A 20,426-nucleotide genomic window follows, 5' to 3' on the forward strand; every position below is an offset into this window, starting at 1 on the left:
GCCATCCCGCTAGGAATTCTGTAAGTACACTAGAGTATGTTCAGTCATGTTAACATCATTTCATCGCTGCATTAATTTCCCCAAACATGGGATGAAAGTTCAATCCAGATGAACCAAACATTTTTGTAGACTCCTCCCTCTTTCCACCTGCAACACCTCCTGAGCTCTCTACCATATTGCTGCTCACCAAAATAGCACTGATTCCAACCCTGCAGCAATTTGATTTCCCCCAGGGACCCCAATGCCATCCATGTACACAGACTGACTGAAACTGCCAGATGGGCTGACCTTTATGGTCGTGGTCTGTCTCTAGGAGTTTACGCAGGAGCCATCCATAAGTAATGCATAGAATGCCATCACCAACTCGTGCCAATGCACGAGCCGCTCCACTGCTTAGTTTATCTCCACAGAACCACCAGGTGTCAGCTCTGGGCATCGTTCGCTTCCATCAGTTGTCTGTGAGATGTTTACATATTACGCATCATATCAAGGTCCTCACAGGAACTCATTCTAAAAACAAATAGTTTGCTGCATCGGGTGAGAAACAGTGCGATCAACAGGTGGCAACAGATAGTGCAGAGTGACCCAATTGCTGCTACTAGGCAGTTTGAGGAGAAGTAAACAATTGTAAGGCACATTTGAACCCTGTTGGATTATTTTCTAGTTCCCAGCATGTAATGTTAGTGTAATTGTCATTTGTATTTATTAGTTGTCAATTTAATCTGCCTAAATTCCCCCCATAAATTGAAACTCGCTAAAGCAAAGCAAAACATAGTTATGCTTATCCCACATAGCACTGTCTATCTAAATTTACCAATTTCCGTGATGTTAGTTCTACCACTGAGCTCTTCTGTTTCTTACAAACACCACTAAATCCCTCTGAGCGTGTTAGTATGTTCACTGGTCAGACAAGCGGCCCCAGAGACTTTCGCTTCCCTGCTCTCTTCCAGACTCACTCAGAGGAAGCAGGTGTCCCAAGATTAAGAGTTATCAGTGTACAATTGATTCACTTTTATATGCTCTCTGCTCTTCAGAGAGCTGTTGGTAATTTCTTTTCTTTTTAACATTTTTCTTTTTAATATATTATGCTGTATGTTCCCCCATATCTTACAAATGATTTCGACTCGTTAAGATATGTTTTCTTAATTTTAATTTAATTGTACCATTTATTCTTTCAATCAACCCTGCTAACTGTCGATGATAATAGCAATGATATTTCATGTTTATTCCAAATACCTCAGCCTAATGTTTTATCACCTTGCTTACAAAATGTGTATCATATTCACAATAATTTATTTCTGAAACTTAGTATTTCTTTAAGCTTTTGCTTCCATAATAGCATCTCGATCCATATAGACCTCTGTCAATTATTGTCAAACAATATTTCTTCCCTTCATATTAGTTTAGTTCAATGAAATCCCTGCAAATATGTTGAAATGGATTATATTTTGCACATATAATGCCAGACATTTTTTCTAGTAATTTGTAAAGACCCTGCTTATCATAGATAACCTTCCCCCCTGTTGAGACATGGTTTAAACCCATGACTCAAAAGAACCGTATATCTATATAAGGTCTTAGGTAATATTAGTTTGCCCTCAGGTCAATCCCAGAACCTTTGTTGTTGTTGGGTTTTTTTTCAGTTTTGTTTATCCAATACCTTTTTATTGCTGTGGAGCATCTGTTTCCATGTCTTTTAAGATCTCGTAATCTAATTATGCACTTCAAAAGAAAGTTGGTCACTTGTTTTCTGTGCACCCTTTTTTTTTCTGCTTCATCATCAGCTTTGCTGTTTCCTGTTGAAACAGGTCAGCACCTGTTTTGTGTGCTATGCATTTAAAAACCCAAATTGTACTGCATCTCGTAATTGTAATATCAATTCTCTATGTATAATAGGTTTGTTAGTTGATGTCACCATCTCTCTATTTTTTCCATTGCTACGCAAACACCTGCAAGCATGAGTATGCATAGTTACTATCTGTATCTTAGTAACGACCTTGTCTTTTCCCTCTCTGTGTCTGTGAGAGCGATTAGTTCTTCAGCTTTGTGCTGAAGAATGTGATGTTTAGAGATTCAAATTTTAAAACCTTATTAATTGTCACTACTGCATATCCCGTTGCATTTTTACCATCTAAATAATTTTTACCCGTGTCATCAACAAACCCAGTCACATCTGCATCTTTAAATGGAATGTAAAACCCCCTCAGTCTACTGTTTGTGTAAAAAACTTGTCATAATTTGGCAATCCCACCTGATGAACTTGTTTACATCTTTTTTAATATCATTAAAGCTTCGTCTGCTTCAAGAGTCCTGCACAACTTGTCATGTGCTCCCATAGTTTTATCATACATCAATTCTGATAAAGCTTTTCCTAATTCCGTGTAATTAGGAACCCAATTTCCACATAAATTAGTCATTTCTAAGAATAACATCATTTGTTGTTGTTTTGTTTTTTTGCTTTGAGAATGGCTTCTTTTCTTTTGTCGATCGGCCATTTTTTGATAAACCATTTCCCAATTATTTAACTCTTTCTTTCCAAAGTTGGAGTTTGTTTCTGCTTACTTTATGACCTTGTTCCATGAGAAACTTTAGCAGTGCAAGAGTATCCTCTTTGCATTGTTGTTGTGTCTTAGAACATATCAATATGTCGTCCACATAAAGTAAGATTCTTCCCCTGGTGGGTCGAATCTAGCTTTTTAGTTGCATTCATTGTTTTCAAAACCTCTTCCTCAGCAGAGGAGAGGGTGAACATGTCTCTCTTATTTTGTTTAAATTAGATAAGTGCACAGCCTTTGCTGTGACCCTGAACCAGTTTATCAAGACTGCAGCTTAATAATTTTGTTGAGTTTAGAAACCTCTTTCACACAACAGTCCATCGTTTATTCTAACCACTTTCATTCTCTGCCTAACAAGTTAACTGGACAGTTTAACACAAATGCTGTTTTGTCTGTAAACCTGCTTTGGGATCTTATGATCGTTGATGGTACCAATAGATATTCTGCTTGTACATGCCCCAAAATCACACAAAATTACTACTTTACATCCTTCAATAACTCTAACCCCACAATTCTATTCGATATAGTTCTAATATTTCTATTTATTTTTCTTTACCGTCAGTTTGTGCATCAATGTGTGTGTGCTTTTGCATGACCTGATTTATCCGCTGAATTAGGTGTCCTGACGGCCTCCTCCTCCGATGTCCTCCTCCTGTCCACTCTCCTCCACACACAACCAAACTCCGCTCCGTACAACTCCCGTCCATCCTCTCTCTCTGTCCCCTCCATCCGCTCTCTCTCCATGTTTCCCACTGTCCCGTCCACACCTGCCTCCGCGTCTTTGATTGTCTCGGAAACACACATTAAAACAAACAGGTTCAGATATTTCAAATAGCATCATCATAGTCAAATATCATATTTTGTTTCCCTTTTTCCTTTTCATGGTTACACTGCAACACTGTTGCTGTGTACAGTTAATAATACTGGTGGGTTTTGCTCACCATATTCTGTGCCCGATCTGGTGTGTGCTGGCCTGTAGAGCGGTCCGTTGGAGTCCTCGCTCATGAGTTTTTTCCAGCGGAGACACAATTTCAGCTGAATTGTCTGTGCTGGGATTTTTCGCGTTCGTGCCTGGCATGTCCAGAACAGTGGCAGGAGAAGAGCGGAGTGGAGTTTTTGGAGGATCAGGAGCCTGTTGAGCCTGTTGTGAGATGGCTGAAGGAGAAGCAGAGGAAAGGAGGTGGAGGAGGTCGCCCTTTGCACACCCCCTCACTAAAATATACGCTTGGATACAAATCAGGAGAATTAGTCACGTTATTTTCGCATTTCTTTCTCATTGTCTTGTTTTTTTTTTTTTTTCTGTAGTCTTTACTCTCTTTTTATTCTCCTTGAATTTTTCTATCTGGTGAATCTCTAGTTGACATCCTATGACTGTCAATTTCTCATTAAACCCATATTTTTCCTTCCATCTCTTTACATGTTTAATGCTTTCTTCATCTTCATCTTCATATATTTATTCTCTCCCTTTAAATTTTCATCTTCACTCTTCTTGCTCATGCATGAACCCATTATTTCCTATAGTTTAGTTGTTTTTCTTTTACTTTAAATTATTATTTTTATTTTAGGTGTTTTTTTCTAGACTCCTTGAGTCAAAGGCAAATATCTAATTCCCCTAGTTTGCTCGTCAGAAAGGTCTGGAATGGCATGGGACTCGAACCCAGTCTCTTTGTTTACTAAGTCCCTTAGACTTTTAATTAGTAATGGCATTGTGAGCAACCGGGGGCACCTGGTATGCCACCTCTAAGCCTCATATCATCAATACTAATCCTACTAGCCCCAGGGCGGCCACGAATATTATCGTCTTCCTCCCACCACCCCAATCTTTCCATGTTTGAGACCTATGACGCCCTAGTGGCTGCGGGCCGTCTGGGTCTCCGAAACATCGTTTCATGTTACGATGCATCTTTCAAATCAGTACAAATTTCACCAAGAATTCTGGTTGGTTCCGGTGCTAGGGCACAATGTGTCAGATGGTGCCAAGGGGCGCCTAATTTGCCCTTGACCTGGACCGAGTGTGAAGTAACCTCCTTCACTTCGTACGGTCCAGTCCAACTGGGGTCAGTCCACTTGCGTTTGTGAACCTTGACCCTGACCCAGTCACCTACTTTTATGGCTGCTTCTGCGACCGCTGCTTCTGGTACTGCTCGAACCTTCTGGGTCTTTTTGGAGAGAGCTTCAGTAAGAGAAGTTAGGGCACGCATATAGTCAGTCATTTCAATCTGTTGCACATCCAGAGATGGCATATGACCTCCATCTCTGGGTGGGCCTGGCAGGCTTCTTCCTGTCAGGATTTCATGTGGGGAGAGAAATGTATCTCAAAGCTATCTTTGCCTTAAGGGTCTGGTTTGCTCTTTCCACAAGTCCTTGTGATTGGGGGTGGTAAACTGACCCGAATCGGTGGGTGATCCCCAGGCTTTGCTCTACCTTAGCGAGCATGGTGTTGTTAAAGTGTGCACCGTTGTCTGAGCGTATACGTCGAGGTACGCCATAACGGGGAATCAGTTCTGTCTGTAGCCACTTTACTACCGTCTTCTGACTTCCTCAAACGCTGCCAATCTATCTTTCTCGCTCTATCCTTCCTATCTCAACTTCGCTACTCGCTCTCCTAATGTTGTCACCCTGATGTTTCCTGTATGTGCTGTGTTGGGTGCAAGGCTTGTGTCTGATGCGTGTGCGCTGCTCCACTGACCGTCAAAGCCTGAGAACACCTGGACCTGTGGAAACTCTGCCAATTCAGCTTCGTTTTCTATATCTATTAGGCCTACTTATTACCGACGACCGCCACACTAAAGCTGCAATTCTGCAATTACTCGCGTACAAACTGTTTATAGCAAAAATCTCTGGGGATTTAGGGTTTTACAGTACGTGCCTTACACGAATTCAGTCCCGGAGGAAGTGGCGTTCTCACGGGAAAACGCCATTTTTTTTTTTTTTTTTGAACAGAAGAGAAGTCCGTCACTCGATCAATTCGTTGGTTTTCCAATCGTTTTCCAACCATCCTCTGCTACCAATTGTTGTGTAAAAACAACTTAACGAATTGAGTTCGAGGCGTTTACTTAGATTCAAGCAATAGTTTTATTTATCACAGAGATATTAGCCGAGCAGTTAAACGTGCACGGTCCTAACAGTTCCTCTCCGATTGAGAACAACGTGAAAAGGCGCCTAGACACGGAAGCGCAGTAAGTTTTGTTGGTTCTCCTTAAAGGAGCCATTGGTCAAAGTCAAGGTGCAGGCGGGATCGATTTTAGCAGAGCGACGGCCTGGTTGGAGCACTGAGCTTATCCGCCCACACGGGCTCACGCCCCATTGGTTGCTGTCATCTTTCAGTGTGTGAGCATGTTGTCGAGGTGCACGTGCAGTTAACTGGTTCCCAGGTGGGGCTCGCGTGACTTTTCATAACTTGTTATTGTAAGATAACTGTTGAAAGAAGGCTTACGGCCTTGATCAGTGTCTGTGCAGAGCGCGGCCCCGCCAAGGTCAGTTTGCTTCTTCGCTGGGTGTGTGTGTGTGTGTCTCAGGCACCTCCCGTTATGTGTTACTGTTCTTCTTGTAGCATGCAGACGCGAGAATACTCTGACGCAGTTTCTGACCTTCTACAGTGTTTTCCACCCTACTAAGTGCCCGAGTGTATGTGTAGTTTTAAAGCATGTTGCTATTAATGCATAGTGTCTCTCATTAGCTTAATATGCTTGTGTAATACTAAGTTCAAGTTCAAAGCTAGTTATTTATATTACACACATAAAGCTCTGATTAAGTTTATTTATATAACAGAGGCTTGCTTCTTAAAATGTAGGGATTTTGGTGGTGTTGGATATTTTTTAACTTAATAGCTGAAAACATTATTTAATTCTTAAGTTAATTGTTTAACTAAAGGAACAGTTACTTACTTCTGTATCAGCCAATCAGTAATATAATATTATTATTCATATTATTATTATCATCATCTAATTTTAATCTCATAAGTAAGCACTATGTCTTGGAAACAAATAAGCTATTTGTATTTGTAAAAACAAAAGTATCCCATCCCATTTTTTACCCTCAGCTCACTGCATTGTGGAATAAACAGGACACCGAAGTGGTTGTGTCTGTGATTCCCTCTCAGATCCGAGGGAACAACATTGTGATCCACCACAGTGAGCTCCGATCACTGAGACCACACCAGTGGCTCACAGGAGAGGTATGTAGTGCTTACAGTGGAGCAGGATGATAATAAATCGTACAAAAAACACAAAGGTTATGTAACAGCAAAAGAACCAGAGCATAAATATGGCCCAATATTGTTTTACTAGTATTAATAAGTGATTAAAGCCACTAGAAAGGATCTCACAATTTGTCATGACAAACACTGACCCATTCTTTAAGACTTTTCCAAAAGGTCTAATAATGTAATAATGCAATTTGTATATACTGTCTATCGCCTTAGGTCATTGAGTGCCTCCTTCATCAGACAACCTATGAACAGAATTTGGAGAGTACAGTCTATATCCTCAATCACTTTACGGCTGGTGTAATCCTGTTTGGTGACAGAGAAACGTTGAGGAGGCAGAGTTTGTCAAAGGTAACATTTGTCTTTGTCGGGAGAGGTAAAATAGTGAACAGTCGAACAGTTTGTGTACAGTATGCAAAAAACAAAAATCAAGTATGGAGATATTGATAAATGTTCATCAGCTACAGGGATTTTAATTAATCCTTTATTTTACTTTATTTCAGATTATTAATTCAATGTTTGATGTGTTACAGGTCAACTTTGACAACTACAAAGCCATTGTATCTTGTGTAAACATCAGGAATACACACTGGAAGCTTCTGGTTAGTAGTGACAACCATTATAATCATCCAAATTGAATTGGATTTTTATCATGATGTGATTATTATTTTTGTAATAACATTCATTTTAATAATCCTGTGGTTACAGTACATCAATGCAGCAATGAGTACTGTCTACCTCATAGATCCAATGCAGAACTCAAACGATCTGGTGGAGTCTGACCGTGCTGCAAAAAGATTCTGGTACTTTTACAATTTCAGCTATTCAGGAAAAACTACTTACATTGCATACCATTATAGCTAAATATTGATGTCAACATTTACATATAGCTATTCCCTTTGCATCCGCATCCCCCTCACTTGAATATTTTCCTTGCATCTTCATTCCTCCAACTTAAGATGCAAGCAAGAGATGCAAGGAAAACATTATTTTAATCATAATGACCTTTCAGGGAATGTGCATGTGCAACAGAAATCACAGAAATCGTGGTGAATTAGGTTACATCTGTCCATTGGTGTTCCATAGACTTGTATAAATGCCAAGGAGCACTTACATTCTTGTGTGAAATTGGGGTGGCCCAACAACCTAACAAGTTTTTATAAAGACAGTCAAAGATGTTTTTTTACCAAATATTGGGTATATATTTGATGTGGATGGACATATAGCATATTTATAACTTAACAAACAATTGTCACACAGTCAGTACTTCAAAATGAGGAGGACCCGCCACAGCAAGACGGACTGGGTGGACATAAAATTCCGAGGAAATGTAATGCATCACCCACATCAGCAGGATGGCAGTAGCTGTGGTGTAATTGTCCTCATGGTACAGTAAGATTCATATTTATTGAAATACATTATTTATGAAATTAATTAATTTAGTTTATAAGTAAGTATTTTTTCATTAGCTAACCCCTCTCTTTGGATGACAATTATGACAGTTTAAAAAAATTCAACATGCAACATATTTAAGTGTTTTTTAGATGGCAAAAGCAGTGATGGAGGCCTTCCCTGGAACACCCAACATGGCCTTTGGGACTACAAAAAAAGTGATGGCGCAGGAACGGAGAAACATGGCACTTAAAATACTCGAAGCATCAGGTATGTGACAGGTTTTTTTCATTTATATATATATATATATATATATATATATATATATATATTTTTTCTTTTTTTTTTCACTTTGCAAAAACTCATTTTATTATTAACATGGAAAATACAGTGACTATAACACCTAACCACTTATCAATGCTACTGCCCCTTTTATTTAAAGTTGTTGTGTTCATTCTAGGTTTTCTGCATATTTATTTATATTGTGATATTGTACGACTAACGATCAAAGATGTTGCTTTATTTCTAAATTAGTTTTCAACATCGAAAACAACTGTGCCATGTGTTCTAACACAAAGCCGCCCACTCCAGGACCTGCTATCACTGAATGGGTAAGGTTTTGTTGTAATTAATTGTATTTGTGCATTGGGCAGTTTTTCTTTTGGTATTTTGTAGATTTCATTGAGAATGGACAGTATAGGGCTGACAGGAAATGAGGGTAGAGAGAGAATGGGAATGTTGTGTAAGAAAGGTCGCCATTCAGAGTCATATCAGTGATGTTGCGGTTTACTCCTCTGCCACTAGGGCACCTCTTGTTTTAATCGTGGCTATGCAAACAAGATGGTGTACCTTCTTTTGAGATTCCAGGAATATCTGTGTAATTTCAAATGAACTAAATACATTGGACAAAGAGGCTTCATTGTCATCACAGTCTCAAAGAACATTTGAGATGTCATCATCTGCACCAAGCCACTCTGATATGTCCATATACTCTGCCTTGCTCTTTTCCTTGCATTTGCACCATGGCAGCTGGCAAATTCAGATTAAATAGGCTCTGTCCTATTGTTGATTGTCAGTTGTTTCAATTTTTTCTTTTTCAGATTTAGTGTGACAGCTGCCATAGGTGGTTCCATGCCGACTGCCTTCAGATGCACAAATCGATGCTGTTAAAAATGAAGAGCAGTGACTGGAGATGCTGTTTGTGCAAATAAATGTTATGTTTTTTGTCTCTTTGTATATACCTGTATCTGTCTGTGTGGAGAGGGTGGTGAAATATGTTTTGCATTTTATCTTTAAAAGTTTTTCTTTGAAACTTGACAATCAGAAAGTAAATAATATGCATGTGTTCATATACATTAGTTTTAGAACAATGCCTTTGATCACCATCTCACTAAGGAAGTAGGTAGAGGGAGGTAGAGCTACATATGTCCAAAATGACACAAAAGAACAAGGCTTACTAATGTCAATGTCTAGATTTTCAATATAGACAATCGAAACATTAGACATGCAATAAAATTACATTACATTTTAAAGGACATAGTCGGAGTGATCATGAGCAAGAATCCATTTAAAATTTACTACAACCTTTTTAGGAATTGTTTATTTAACAGTTCAAATATGGGGAAATGAATGTCATTTGAGCTAACTTTACATGTACTTTTCTCAAAAACTGTACAGTAATATCTCTTGAAAATATACATGGGCATAATGAGTCTTCATAAACAAGAATCCAGTGACATATTGACATAACCTCTTAAGGATTACATTTAATAAAATGTCAAATATAGGGAAATTATTAATATCAAAATGTAATTTCAGCTAACTTTACAGGCACTTTTCTCAAAAACTGTACAGTAATATCTCTTGAAAATATACATGGGTACAGTGAGAGTCTTCATAAACAAGAATCCAGTGACATATTGACATAACCTCTTAAGAATTAGTTTTAATAAAATGTCAAATATGGGGAAATTATGAATATCAAAATGTCATTTCAGCTAACTTTACATGTACTTTTCTCAAAAACTGTACAGTAATATCTCTTGAAAATATACATGGGTACAGTGAGAGTCTTCATAAACAAGAATCCAGTGACATATTGACATAACCTCTTAAGGATTAATTTTAATAAAATGTCAAATATGGGGAAATTATGAATATCTGAATGTCATTTGAGCTAACTTTACATGTACTTCTCTCAACAACTATACAGTAAGATTACATTACATTTGACATGGAGATATATTGGGTCATCATGAACAGAACTTTAGCAAACCAATGAAGGAAATGTTTTTTTTACAGATCAAAGATTATTATTAGGTAATATAATTTTCGAACCTTTTTTCAATTAAAGATTATACAGCAGTGTAATTTCAGATTATGTTATTGTTGTATTTCACTTAATGTACAATATGACGTTTTATCAAATTTGACAAATTATTGATGAATTTTGATCTATTTCTGGGCTTTTTGGGCTATCCAAGCACCCGTACCGTAGCACCACGAATAGACGAGCATTACATTTCAAACGCCGGCTGACGTGACCGAGGTTCCGCAGATGACGGACCACTTGACCGCAGTGATAAAAGCTCTACTTAAAACAAGCTGCACTGGAAGCAGAGCAACTGAGGAAGACAGTAGCTGTGCAATGAGAAGATAAGATAATGGGAAAATATTTTTATAAATTATAATACATGTAGTGTATTTAAGAAAAATTATTACATTATAAAATAGCTATAACTTTGTGATTCTGTTTAGGCCAGCAGAGAAGGCCTTGCAGGTCCTGATGGCCCACCACTGGCCCCACACTTCCCCTCCTTAGCTCAAATATTCTAAATATGCAGTGCAGAATTCTCATTGCCTATAATCTGGCAGACTCTATACTTTGCTGTGTAAAAAAAATAAAATTCATAGACTCCTATGTTCTAACATGATATGTAGTGACTGATTCCAGCAACTAGCCACTCGGCTGGGTGCGGGAGAAGATCCTGTTTCTTACTCGCTTCAACAAAGAGATTCCAGGCTCTTTCACTTTTGGGTGAGGTTCCCGTTTAATTAGAGTTTATAGATGATAATACAATATAATATAACTTATCTTCCTGGTCTCCCTCTGGTGTGTCTGGCTTGCGGTAAAAAACGTATGATCTCCCCGTCACCCATGCCTCATTAGCTGTCTGTTGCACCTGTGCCCTATATACCAATTACCTGGCACAATAATCCACACTGCCACCCGTTGTCAACCTGAGGTAGGCTCCCAATATATACATTTATAATATCCAGACCTAACTCATGGTACATGAGATTTCCATGTCAGTTTGTCATTCATTATCACACCCAGAAATCTTAATTTTGAAACACTTTTAATATATATTCCACTCATTGACAGCAACATTTTTTCATCCTTTCTTTGGATAGCAAAAAAACGTAAACCTAAAATTTGAGGATACCCAAATTAAAGGAAACTTGTTTCATCAGTTTAGAATTTTCCCTGTGCCTTTGATATGATCACTTTCTTGTAACATGAATGACCTCTACATAAACCCCTTTCCACACTTTTAAGTCGTCATTCCTGAACTTGTTTATTGCTTCATCAGTTCTTACACTGAGATAACTATTGCACCTTTCCTCATTCTTTCTCTTTACTTCACAATGATATATCGTGAATACAGCTAAATGAATACGCTTGTCATGTACTACTAGCCCCCGTTTAACAGTGTTCTCCATGCCATTTATACAAATAGTGTAAATGAATGTTGAACAAGTCAATATTACATACTTTTCTTGCAGCTTGATTGAATGATTTATTGTCCACAATACTCATGACATTCATGAAATATATGCATATCTGTTTCTTCTTCTGTTAAAAAAAATAAAATTGAGTTGTGTTTTATTTTGCTAAGTGTATTGTTCGTAAAATGTGACGCATGCCTTAGCCCCGCCCTTGCTATTGGCTGATTGGGTTGACAAAAACGTTTCTGTACTCTGATTGGCTTTCACGACCCAGTTCCGCAAAACCAGACTGTTTGTGTTTTGACGTTGTAAAGAGCTCCTCGGACCACCGCACAAGTCCATAAGCAAGAACACAGTCAACGTTCTACACCTCGGTTCGTAACTATACTCGCTTGAAAATAATGTCCTACTGAAACATGACAAATGCATCTCTTGCTTCGAGGTTTCAACTGTGTCGTTTTATCACTACACGGGAGTTTTATCAGCTCACGATAATGCTAATGCTAGCTAAGTTAGCTGTGGGGTCCCTATCTACCAATATAACTTGAACGTTGGCCAATGGTTGTATTGTGTGGACCTGGCATCTGTTCCAAGTGTTGCCCACTCGTTGCTTGTGTTGCAAGCTCACCGAATAGATGATAGAACAGATAAGATAAAGATAACCTAGGCTAAGATGGGCACGCTTCTCATTGAGGTTTGCCATGGAAACACTGCTCACTGCATGTAGCCTATTCTACCCTGTTGTTGACAGAGTTGCATAAGCGTTGACCAGTGGGGTAGTAACGTGTTCGGAGACAATACATACACCGTTACTGAACTCGTTATCCCCGATGTGTGTATTGCTAGTTGTTTGAAGAATGCTTCACTGAAACAGATGAGAGTGGCTTTACCAAGTGTCTTTAATGCTTATGACCTGAAGGTGATGTCATTAGATCAGCAACATCGGCTGGTTTTGGCAGGTCAATTGAATTTAAGGTAGGTGTATGTAAATGTGTGACATAAATGGCTGTTTGATTAATCCAGATGTTTTCACTTTGAGTCCAGTCTGATGGACTGGAGGTATAGAAATCAGTCACATTAGTCAACATGGTATTCCGATGGCACATGGCGGCACATGGCTGCATGTGCCTGACTCCAGGTTTTGATTTGGTTGCTAATTCCATAACCTGCATTCATCCATGATGCACTCATCTGTGTCGAGTTCAAGGTGGCAGCAGACTTTCCCCTAGTCACATCCTCCAGCTCCTCCAGGGTGCCCTTAGGTGCTCTCTGGATAGCTGTGAACTAGAATTCCATCAGCATGTTCGGCGTCAGTTAAAAGTTCTCCTCCTAACCATTGACCTGCCTGGAATACTGCACCAGTCATGACTCGGAGGCATCTTAATCAAATGTTGGAACACCTAAATTGTCTCCTTATAATGCTAAGGAGCAACCATTTTACTTAGAGCTCCCCTTGATGTCAGAGCACAACATCTGCACCTCTGCGGCCGCTGCACTGACAGTGCTGCTCTCCCTTCACTTAAATACACCAGAGTACTAATGATCTTGTTGGAGTGAGTCAGTTGTGTAGTTTTATTTGTATGCGGCTGTCATGTTAACATGTCTCTTTGTACATTTTCAGGATAAAAGAAGACGGGAGACAAAATGGCATCGGACTCTCCACGCAGACCTAGTCGCTGTGCTGGAGGGGTTCTGGTGCGAGCACAAGCTGCTACGTAAGGACACATCAGCAATCTGTTGTTATCTTATTAGAAATGATGCTGTTTGTATGTGTATACATATGACATGAGCTTTTTGCTGTTACAGGGAGCAGTCGTACATGGAGAGTGTGGTGACCTTCCTGCAGGATGTGGTCCCCCAGGTAACTTTCCTCCCTCATGTTTCCTCTCATACTAGCAGCTGTTCCAAGTTGGATCCCAAATTACTGTCTGATTTGAATTAGTGTGCTTTTATGTTCACACTAGAGAAGTGCCAAAATACAAATCTACATGTGCTTGCTGACTTAATGTACAAAGTCAGTATGCATACTGAAAAACACTGGACTTCTGCAGTGTGCTGTTGTTGTGGAGCTAATCACATTTCCAGATAAAAATACATTTCAGGATCTCAGAAAACAACCATTTTGCTTTCATATTCTGTAGTTGAATTGGCATTCCAAAGTTCATCACTAATTAATATATAGTGTCTGCTTTATAATATCAGTATGTAGTATGGAACTGGGACACAGCAATAGTCTCAAGGTTTAAATAGCTGTATCAAAACTATGACAAAGCTGCCTCACGTTGCTCTAACATCTTAAAAGTTGCGTAAAAATGACAAAATACGAGAAATCAAATGAATATTGTGAAGGATTATTCGTCTCAAGCTAGTTTCACATCTCAATGTGTGAAATTCCAAATCATACTTGGAAAAAATTTAAAACTGAGGTGTCGTGAAAATGCGTAAATTGCTCTAAAAAGGTATGCTATGCTTTGGAGAATTATGCAAAGAAAACTAAATATCAGTAAAGGACTTAAAGCACATAAAACAATTCAAACAGTATGGTCTGTTAAGTTTAGAACACAAAGGACAGGGACAGGGACGAGCTCAGGAGAGTCCAGTGCGACCTGAAGGTGAAGCTCAGGGAGTGCAAGGACACCTACGGGAGGAAGCTGGAGGCCAAACTCCAGCAGAACAACGTGAGGGAGGTGTAGACGGGGATGAAGCAGATTACTGGCTTCAAGGTAAGAGGGAGACAACCAGGGGGCTCCCTGAAGAGGACGAACAAGGCAAAACTCTTTCTTCAATAGGTTTAGCTCAGAGCCTTCATCTGTCTCCTCCACACACCACACCTCCCAAACACCTCCCCCTCTGTCCCACCTGGTGAGCTGCATGGACTCAGAGCCCTCCACTTCAAAGGGCTCTGCCACCACCGACACTATGACCCCCCCCTCCCCCCTCTCTCTGTGACGACTGGCCAGGTGAGAAGACAGCTGGAGAGACTCCACCAAGGCAAGGCTGCAGGACCTGATGGCATCAGCCCCAGGGTCCTGAAGACCTGTGCCTTCCAGCTGTCTGATGTCCTGCAACATCTCTACAACCTGAGCCTGAAGCAGGAGGAAGTCCCGGTGCTGTGGAAGACATCGTGCCTGGTTCCTGTACCTAAGAAGACGACACTCAATGACTACCGACCAGTTGCCCTCACATCACATGTGATAAAGGTGCTGGAGAGGCTGGTCTTGGCCCACCTCCGACCGCAGGTGAAATCATCACTGGACCCTCTGCAATTTGCATACCAGCCTCATGTGGGAGTGGACGACGCCATCATCTACCTGCTACAGTGAGCTCAGTCGTACCTGGATGGAACCGGTGGCTCTGTGAGAATCACTTTCTTTGACTTCTTCAGTGCATTTAACACCATCCAACCACTGCTGCTGAGTGAGAAGCTGTGGGTGGTGGGGGTTAAGGCGTCCACCGTCTCCAGGATCACTGACTACCTCACAGGCAGACCACAGTTTGTCTGACTGGGCCGTGTGCTGTCTGATACGGTGGTCAGTGATACTGGAGCCTTACAGGGAACTGTTCTGTCTCCCTTCCTGTTCACCTTGTACACCACTGACTTCCAATACAACTCAGGGTCATGTCATCTGCAGAAGTTCTCTGATGACTCTGCAGTGGTCGGGTGTATAAGGGACGGACGGGAGGAGGAGTACAGGGCAGTAGTGGATGACTTTGTAGAGTGGGCCGGTAGAAATCACCTGCTGCTGAACGAGCCAAGACCAGAGAGATGGTGGTGGACTTCAGGAGGAAGACGACGGCTCCACAACCGCTGAGAGTTCTGGGAGAGGATGTGGACATGGTGGAGGAGTACAAGTTCCTGGGTGTCTCCATCGACAACAGACTGAACTGGAAGACCAACATCAACGCTGTGTACAAGAAGGGGATGAGTCGACTCTTTTTCTTGAGAAAACTTCGATCCCTCAACGTGTGCAGCAAGATGTTGGAGATGTTCTACCAGTCTGGTGTGGCCAGTGCACTGTACTTCTCCGTAGTCTGCTGGGGGAGCAGCATTGGAGCCGGAGACACCAACAGACTTAACAAACTAGTTAAGAAGGCTGCATCACTGGCTGCAAACAAGACATTCTGGAACAGGTGGTGGAGAGGAGGACACTGAAGAAACTATTATCCATATTGGATAACCAGGACCTCCACCACCTACTGCAGGGACAGAGGAGCACTTTCTCCAACAGACTGATCCAGCTCCGCTGTCACAAGGACAGATACAGGAGAACATTCCTGCCCTCTGCAATAAGACTGTACAACAAATCACCTCTGGCCAGATCATCCTCCACATAACTACACACTGCTACACTGTTTGCTGGTGGTTGATCTTTGCACTAATGTTTTAATACCTAGTTAGTTAATTTAACACTATTCTATTTCATTGTATATACTGTGCATTTATTTTATCTCCTATATTCTGATATTTAATATGTCCTACTCGTTATTTTAGTGTATATATTGTGCATTTTTTAATACTTCATATTTTTAGTTACTCTGTTACTTTGCTTACTTTGTATGTCTTGCTGCTGTAACATACATATTTCCCCCTGGGGATAAATAAAGTATATATCTATCAAACAATGTGGAAAAAGGAATAGAGTATCGTACCTGAATGATCAATAGGAGCTTTGATTAGAAACATCTGCGTTCCTGAGCCTCCAGCCAAAAACTAAGTACACCACGGTGGTCTGCAGGTTGTCTACCAGCTGTTCTTGAATGCTAATTCTCCTGCTAACATACTTTTGGCTGGTAAACTAAACATTGGACAGTGTTGTATATTTATATTCCACCCTCTGCTCCGTCTTTACAGGCATACACTGGTGCGCCGCCCACTGATGAGAAAGAGAAAATCATTTGGGTTCGATTTGAGAAAGCGGACGTCAACGGTAAGTGTGTAACTGTCAAACTTAAGTTTGAAAAGGTAACAGGCTAGAGAGAGAACACACCTTGGTATTAGTATTATTAGTTACTATTATTAATACGGTGATCATGTGAACAGACACAAACTTCTCAATAGTCTCTCCAGCTGTTAAAGCCGACTGACAGCTGATCCAGCTGTGATCAGCTGTGATCAGAAACAGACTTCGCTTCACGTGACGCAACTGAGGAAAGGACGTCTCATGTCTCTTAAAACACATTTCCTCGTTTCCTCTCTCCTCGCATGGTTTCCTCCATGCATCCCTGGTGGGAGGGACTAAGACGCAAGGAAAGGACCCAAGTGAGGCCCCTTGTGATGCCACAGTACATGTGATCTGATGTGGCGTTACAGGATTGCATTTGATAAATGTGGAATAAGAAAAGGATCTGGAGCTGTGACACACACTCGAACAAAAAAAATCATGTAGCGGATCAAACAAAAAACAAATACTAAGGGAGCAGAAAGTGGTGTGATAGTAAATAAAGCTTGTATAAGACATATATATTAGACTTCTAAATCTGTCTTGGTGTCCAACTCAATACAAAAGTTGACAATGCACCGTTTGTGTTTGTTCTTGTTCTAGTACTGGATGATTCTACACAGCCTCTAATTAACCCTAACTGAACGTCTCCATTTCTGTTTGCACAGACACGTCCCGCAATCCGGAGTTTATGGAGATGCACAGCGGAACTACTGACCCTCCTCTGTGCCTCATGATCGGCTACACTGACGGGATGCAGATCTGGAGCGTATCTGTAAGTCACTACTGGGCTGTAAAACTGCAACCTCAGCCATTTTCTGCCAGGAGCTTTTGTGCCATAAGTTTTCGTTCCACCAATGAATTCAGATGTGTACTGAAACACTCGGATCAAAGTCCTGTCAGTTGGCTCTCTATAGAGCAATATTATGCCACAGCACTTTTACTGAAGCGTTGATTGACTCTTCAAAAGTCCAAACCAAAAACAAGCATTTGGGTTGTAATACAAACTCTTTCAGTGTTTAGATTACAGATGTACCCACCAGATGTGCTTTGTTTCAGAAAGCAGGGTTAACGAAACTCTGAACTTTCAGTTCCACAACAGCTGATCAGTGTGTTCAGCCACTCTGAGTTAAACTTGTGCGCGGTGAATGAAAACAGCCATCATCAGTCACCATGGCAACCGGTAAATAAAAGGCAGAGCTTTTTGTTGATAAATGTCGACTGTGCACATTTATCTTTTAAAAAAGAACTTGAGTCAGAGCAGGGGAAAAGTGTCAATAAGTTAAAAAAATAAGGTTTTATTCAGCGTTAACCTAACATAAACTCTGGGTCAGTTACCATGGTTACTGACCTAGAGTTTAAGTTTCCTCCCTTTCTCAGAGTTAACTAACTCAGAGTTTCACTAATCTTGCTTTCTGGTCACTATGACACAACCAGAAGGTATAGGTCAAGAAGTTGTTTACATTCCATCAAGACTAGGATCATGGCCAGTGTGCGTCATCAATCAGTTTCTCCAAACCGACAGACTAAAAGTGTTGAAAATCACCTTTTGACTTAACGGACAGTCCTTACAATTGATTGTGTGTTTGGATCACGTCACCATCATGCGCTTATTGGGGTCAAAGGTCAGACTCTAGTCAAATCATTTGCTGGTCCTGGTCAGGACATGTCCTCTGCCCAAGCAAGAGGCGTACGACAACATGAAGAAATGCAGCTGTTGTGTGTCTGTGTGGTGACGTTTATCAGGCAGACCAACCTACTGACTAAAGGTTCAACTCCATAGCATTGACTGGGAGGGTTTTAATGAAGGTTTCAGATTCATAAACTATTTTATACTAAATGTGTTTAGTATAAATGATAACCATGTCACTAGTTTTACACATAAAAGAGTTTCTGGAGATGCACTCAAATGAAATGCAACATTTGAACTGAGGTTTTACAGAGAGGCATCAGTGTGGAGTCATTTGGTTATTAGAGAGTGCTAATGAATGATAGTGCTCAGGGAGCTCATGCCAATTTCTCTTTAATCAATCAAACCAACATTAAACAGAACAAATGTTAACGGTCAAATCATTTGAGACTAATGCTCCAGTTAAATAAAGGATATAAATAAGAAATAATAAAACCAAAGAAATAGATGAACATGTATTTAATAAAAAAGGTAAAGCATAAATAAGATAGACCAATAACAAATATAGTGGAGCAATAGCAAATGAAATAGATGTAATGTAAACGTATTGTTGTCTATATTTCGTACAGTTGAACATATCAAATACGTTGTTGAAGCCGAGCCTTCTCACTGTTGACGTTCATCACAGTGCAGTCGTTGTCCACTAGGTGGCAGTGTTGACCATGTTATAGGCAGTATTGGGTTCAGACAGTAGCGCGGCCTTCTACTCAGAGCTGGAACGACCATAACGAGTCTTAAGATCCTGCTGAACGTCACTACTAGTTTCTGAATGAAGGTTGGTCAGGAAACAAAAGCGCAGGGTAAATACACAGAATGAACATGAGAAGATATTTTACATCTATCATTGACAGCAGCCGATCAAAAAGTCACTGTTAGAGTTCAGCTGAATGGAAATGACAAGAGATAGATATGAGTTCACCCAGGTTTATCAGAAGGCTCTTCATTTCTTTTCCTTCTTTCTTCAGTCTTTGTAACCTGTCACCAAGAATAAGTGTGGATCAATTCAGTACTAGCAGGGGTACCAAGTGGCTACACTTATCAACATTACATGGGAGAGCATCAACTGGGTTACTGTATGTCTCTGTACAATACTCTATACACATACAGATATACACACATACATGTATATTAATATCAGATGTGTGTATAATTCCAAACAATTACATTAACTAAACACAACAGTAATAATAAGAACAAGAGTACAGTATGTTTTCAAATTTTTTATAGACATCTATTGGATTGGATCACATTCGAATGTTTGATATTTTCTTTACTCAAGTTTTTTTATTCGTCATATGCACAACAATTACAGTGGAGCAAAAGTATGACTAAAATGTATTAAAAGAAAATCACTTCAGTAAAAAATGAGAATCCTAGACATAACTCATAAACATGAAATAGTTCAGAAGTTAAGATATAGGAATAAAATACAATATATATAATACTGTGATAGACTGGTGTGCAGTAGGCTAGTGCTGAACTATAATATAGACAAAATAAAATGGCTATTCATGTGTGTAAACTATAGTTGGCCTTCTTCCTGCTCTGTTGGTGTAGTGGTTCTCCATGAAGGGTGATGTGCTGAGCAGTGTTCAGTCTCTGTAGAGCTCTTCTCTCTGTCTCCTCATGTCGTCCACTATGAGATGGAGGTTGTTGTTGTGGAACCAAGACGTCAGGGCTCTCAGCACCACCGCTCAACAGGCTGATGACGGTGGTGTTGTCAGCAGACTTAATGAGTTCCAGCACACTCCTGATGTAATGTGCAATATGGCCACTGGATGAAGGCCTTTTAATAATATGATGGCACTGGTTAATATGACCTCTGTTATTTACAGGTCATGTGAACCACAGACATTGAATCATTTATTGAATACATATCAGGAAGGTAAACTGCTAAACAAGTGTTCGCTTTG

The 20,426-nt window shown here is 40.1% G+C and overlaps 1 protein-coding gene across 2 annotated transcripts in view; it reads left to right on the plus strand.

The window, feature by feature from the left end:
• The first annotated feature begins 12,189 nt into the window (after positions 1 to 12,189).
• bcas3 (BCAS3 microtubule associated cell migration factor) overlaps positions 12,190 to 20,426 on the plus strand; it is a 360,714-nt gene continuing 352,477 nt past the window's right edge. For both annotated transcript variants that reach the window (XM_079166673.1, XM_079166674.1), the window contains exons 1-5: positions 12,190 to 12,257; positions 13,505 to 13,598; positions 13,690 to 13,744; positions 16,736 to 16,811; positions 17,492 to 17,598. In XM_079166673.1, the coding sequence (XP_079022799.1) occupies positions 13,528 to 13,598; positions 13,690 to 13,744; positions 16,736 to 16,811; positions 17,492 to 17,598 (309 nt within the window). In that variant the 5' untranslated portion in view covers positions 12,190 to 12,257; positions 13,505 to 13,527. The remainder of the gene's footprint in view (positions 12,258 to 13,504; positions 13,599 to 13,689; positions 13,745 to 16,735; positions 16,812 to 17,491; positions 17,599 to 20,426) is intronic.

This window comes from Pholis gunnellus (assembly GCF_910591455.1).
Source record: "Pholis gunnellus genome assembly, chromosome: 9".
In the NCBI taxonomy this organism is placed as follows: Eukaryota; Metazoa; Chordata; class Actinopteri; order Perciformes; family Pholidae; genus Pholis; species Pholis gunnellus.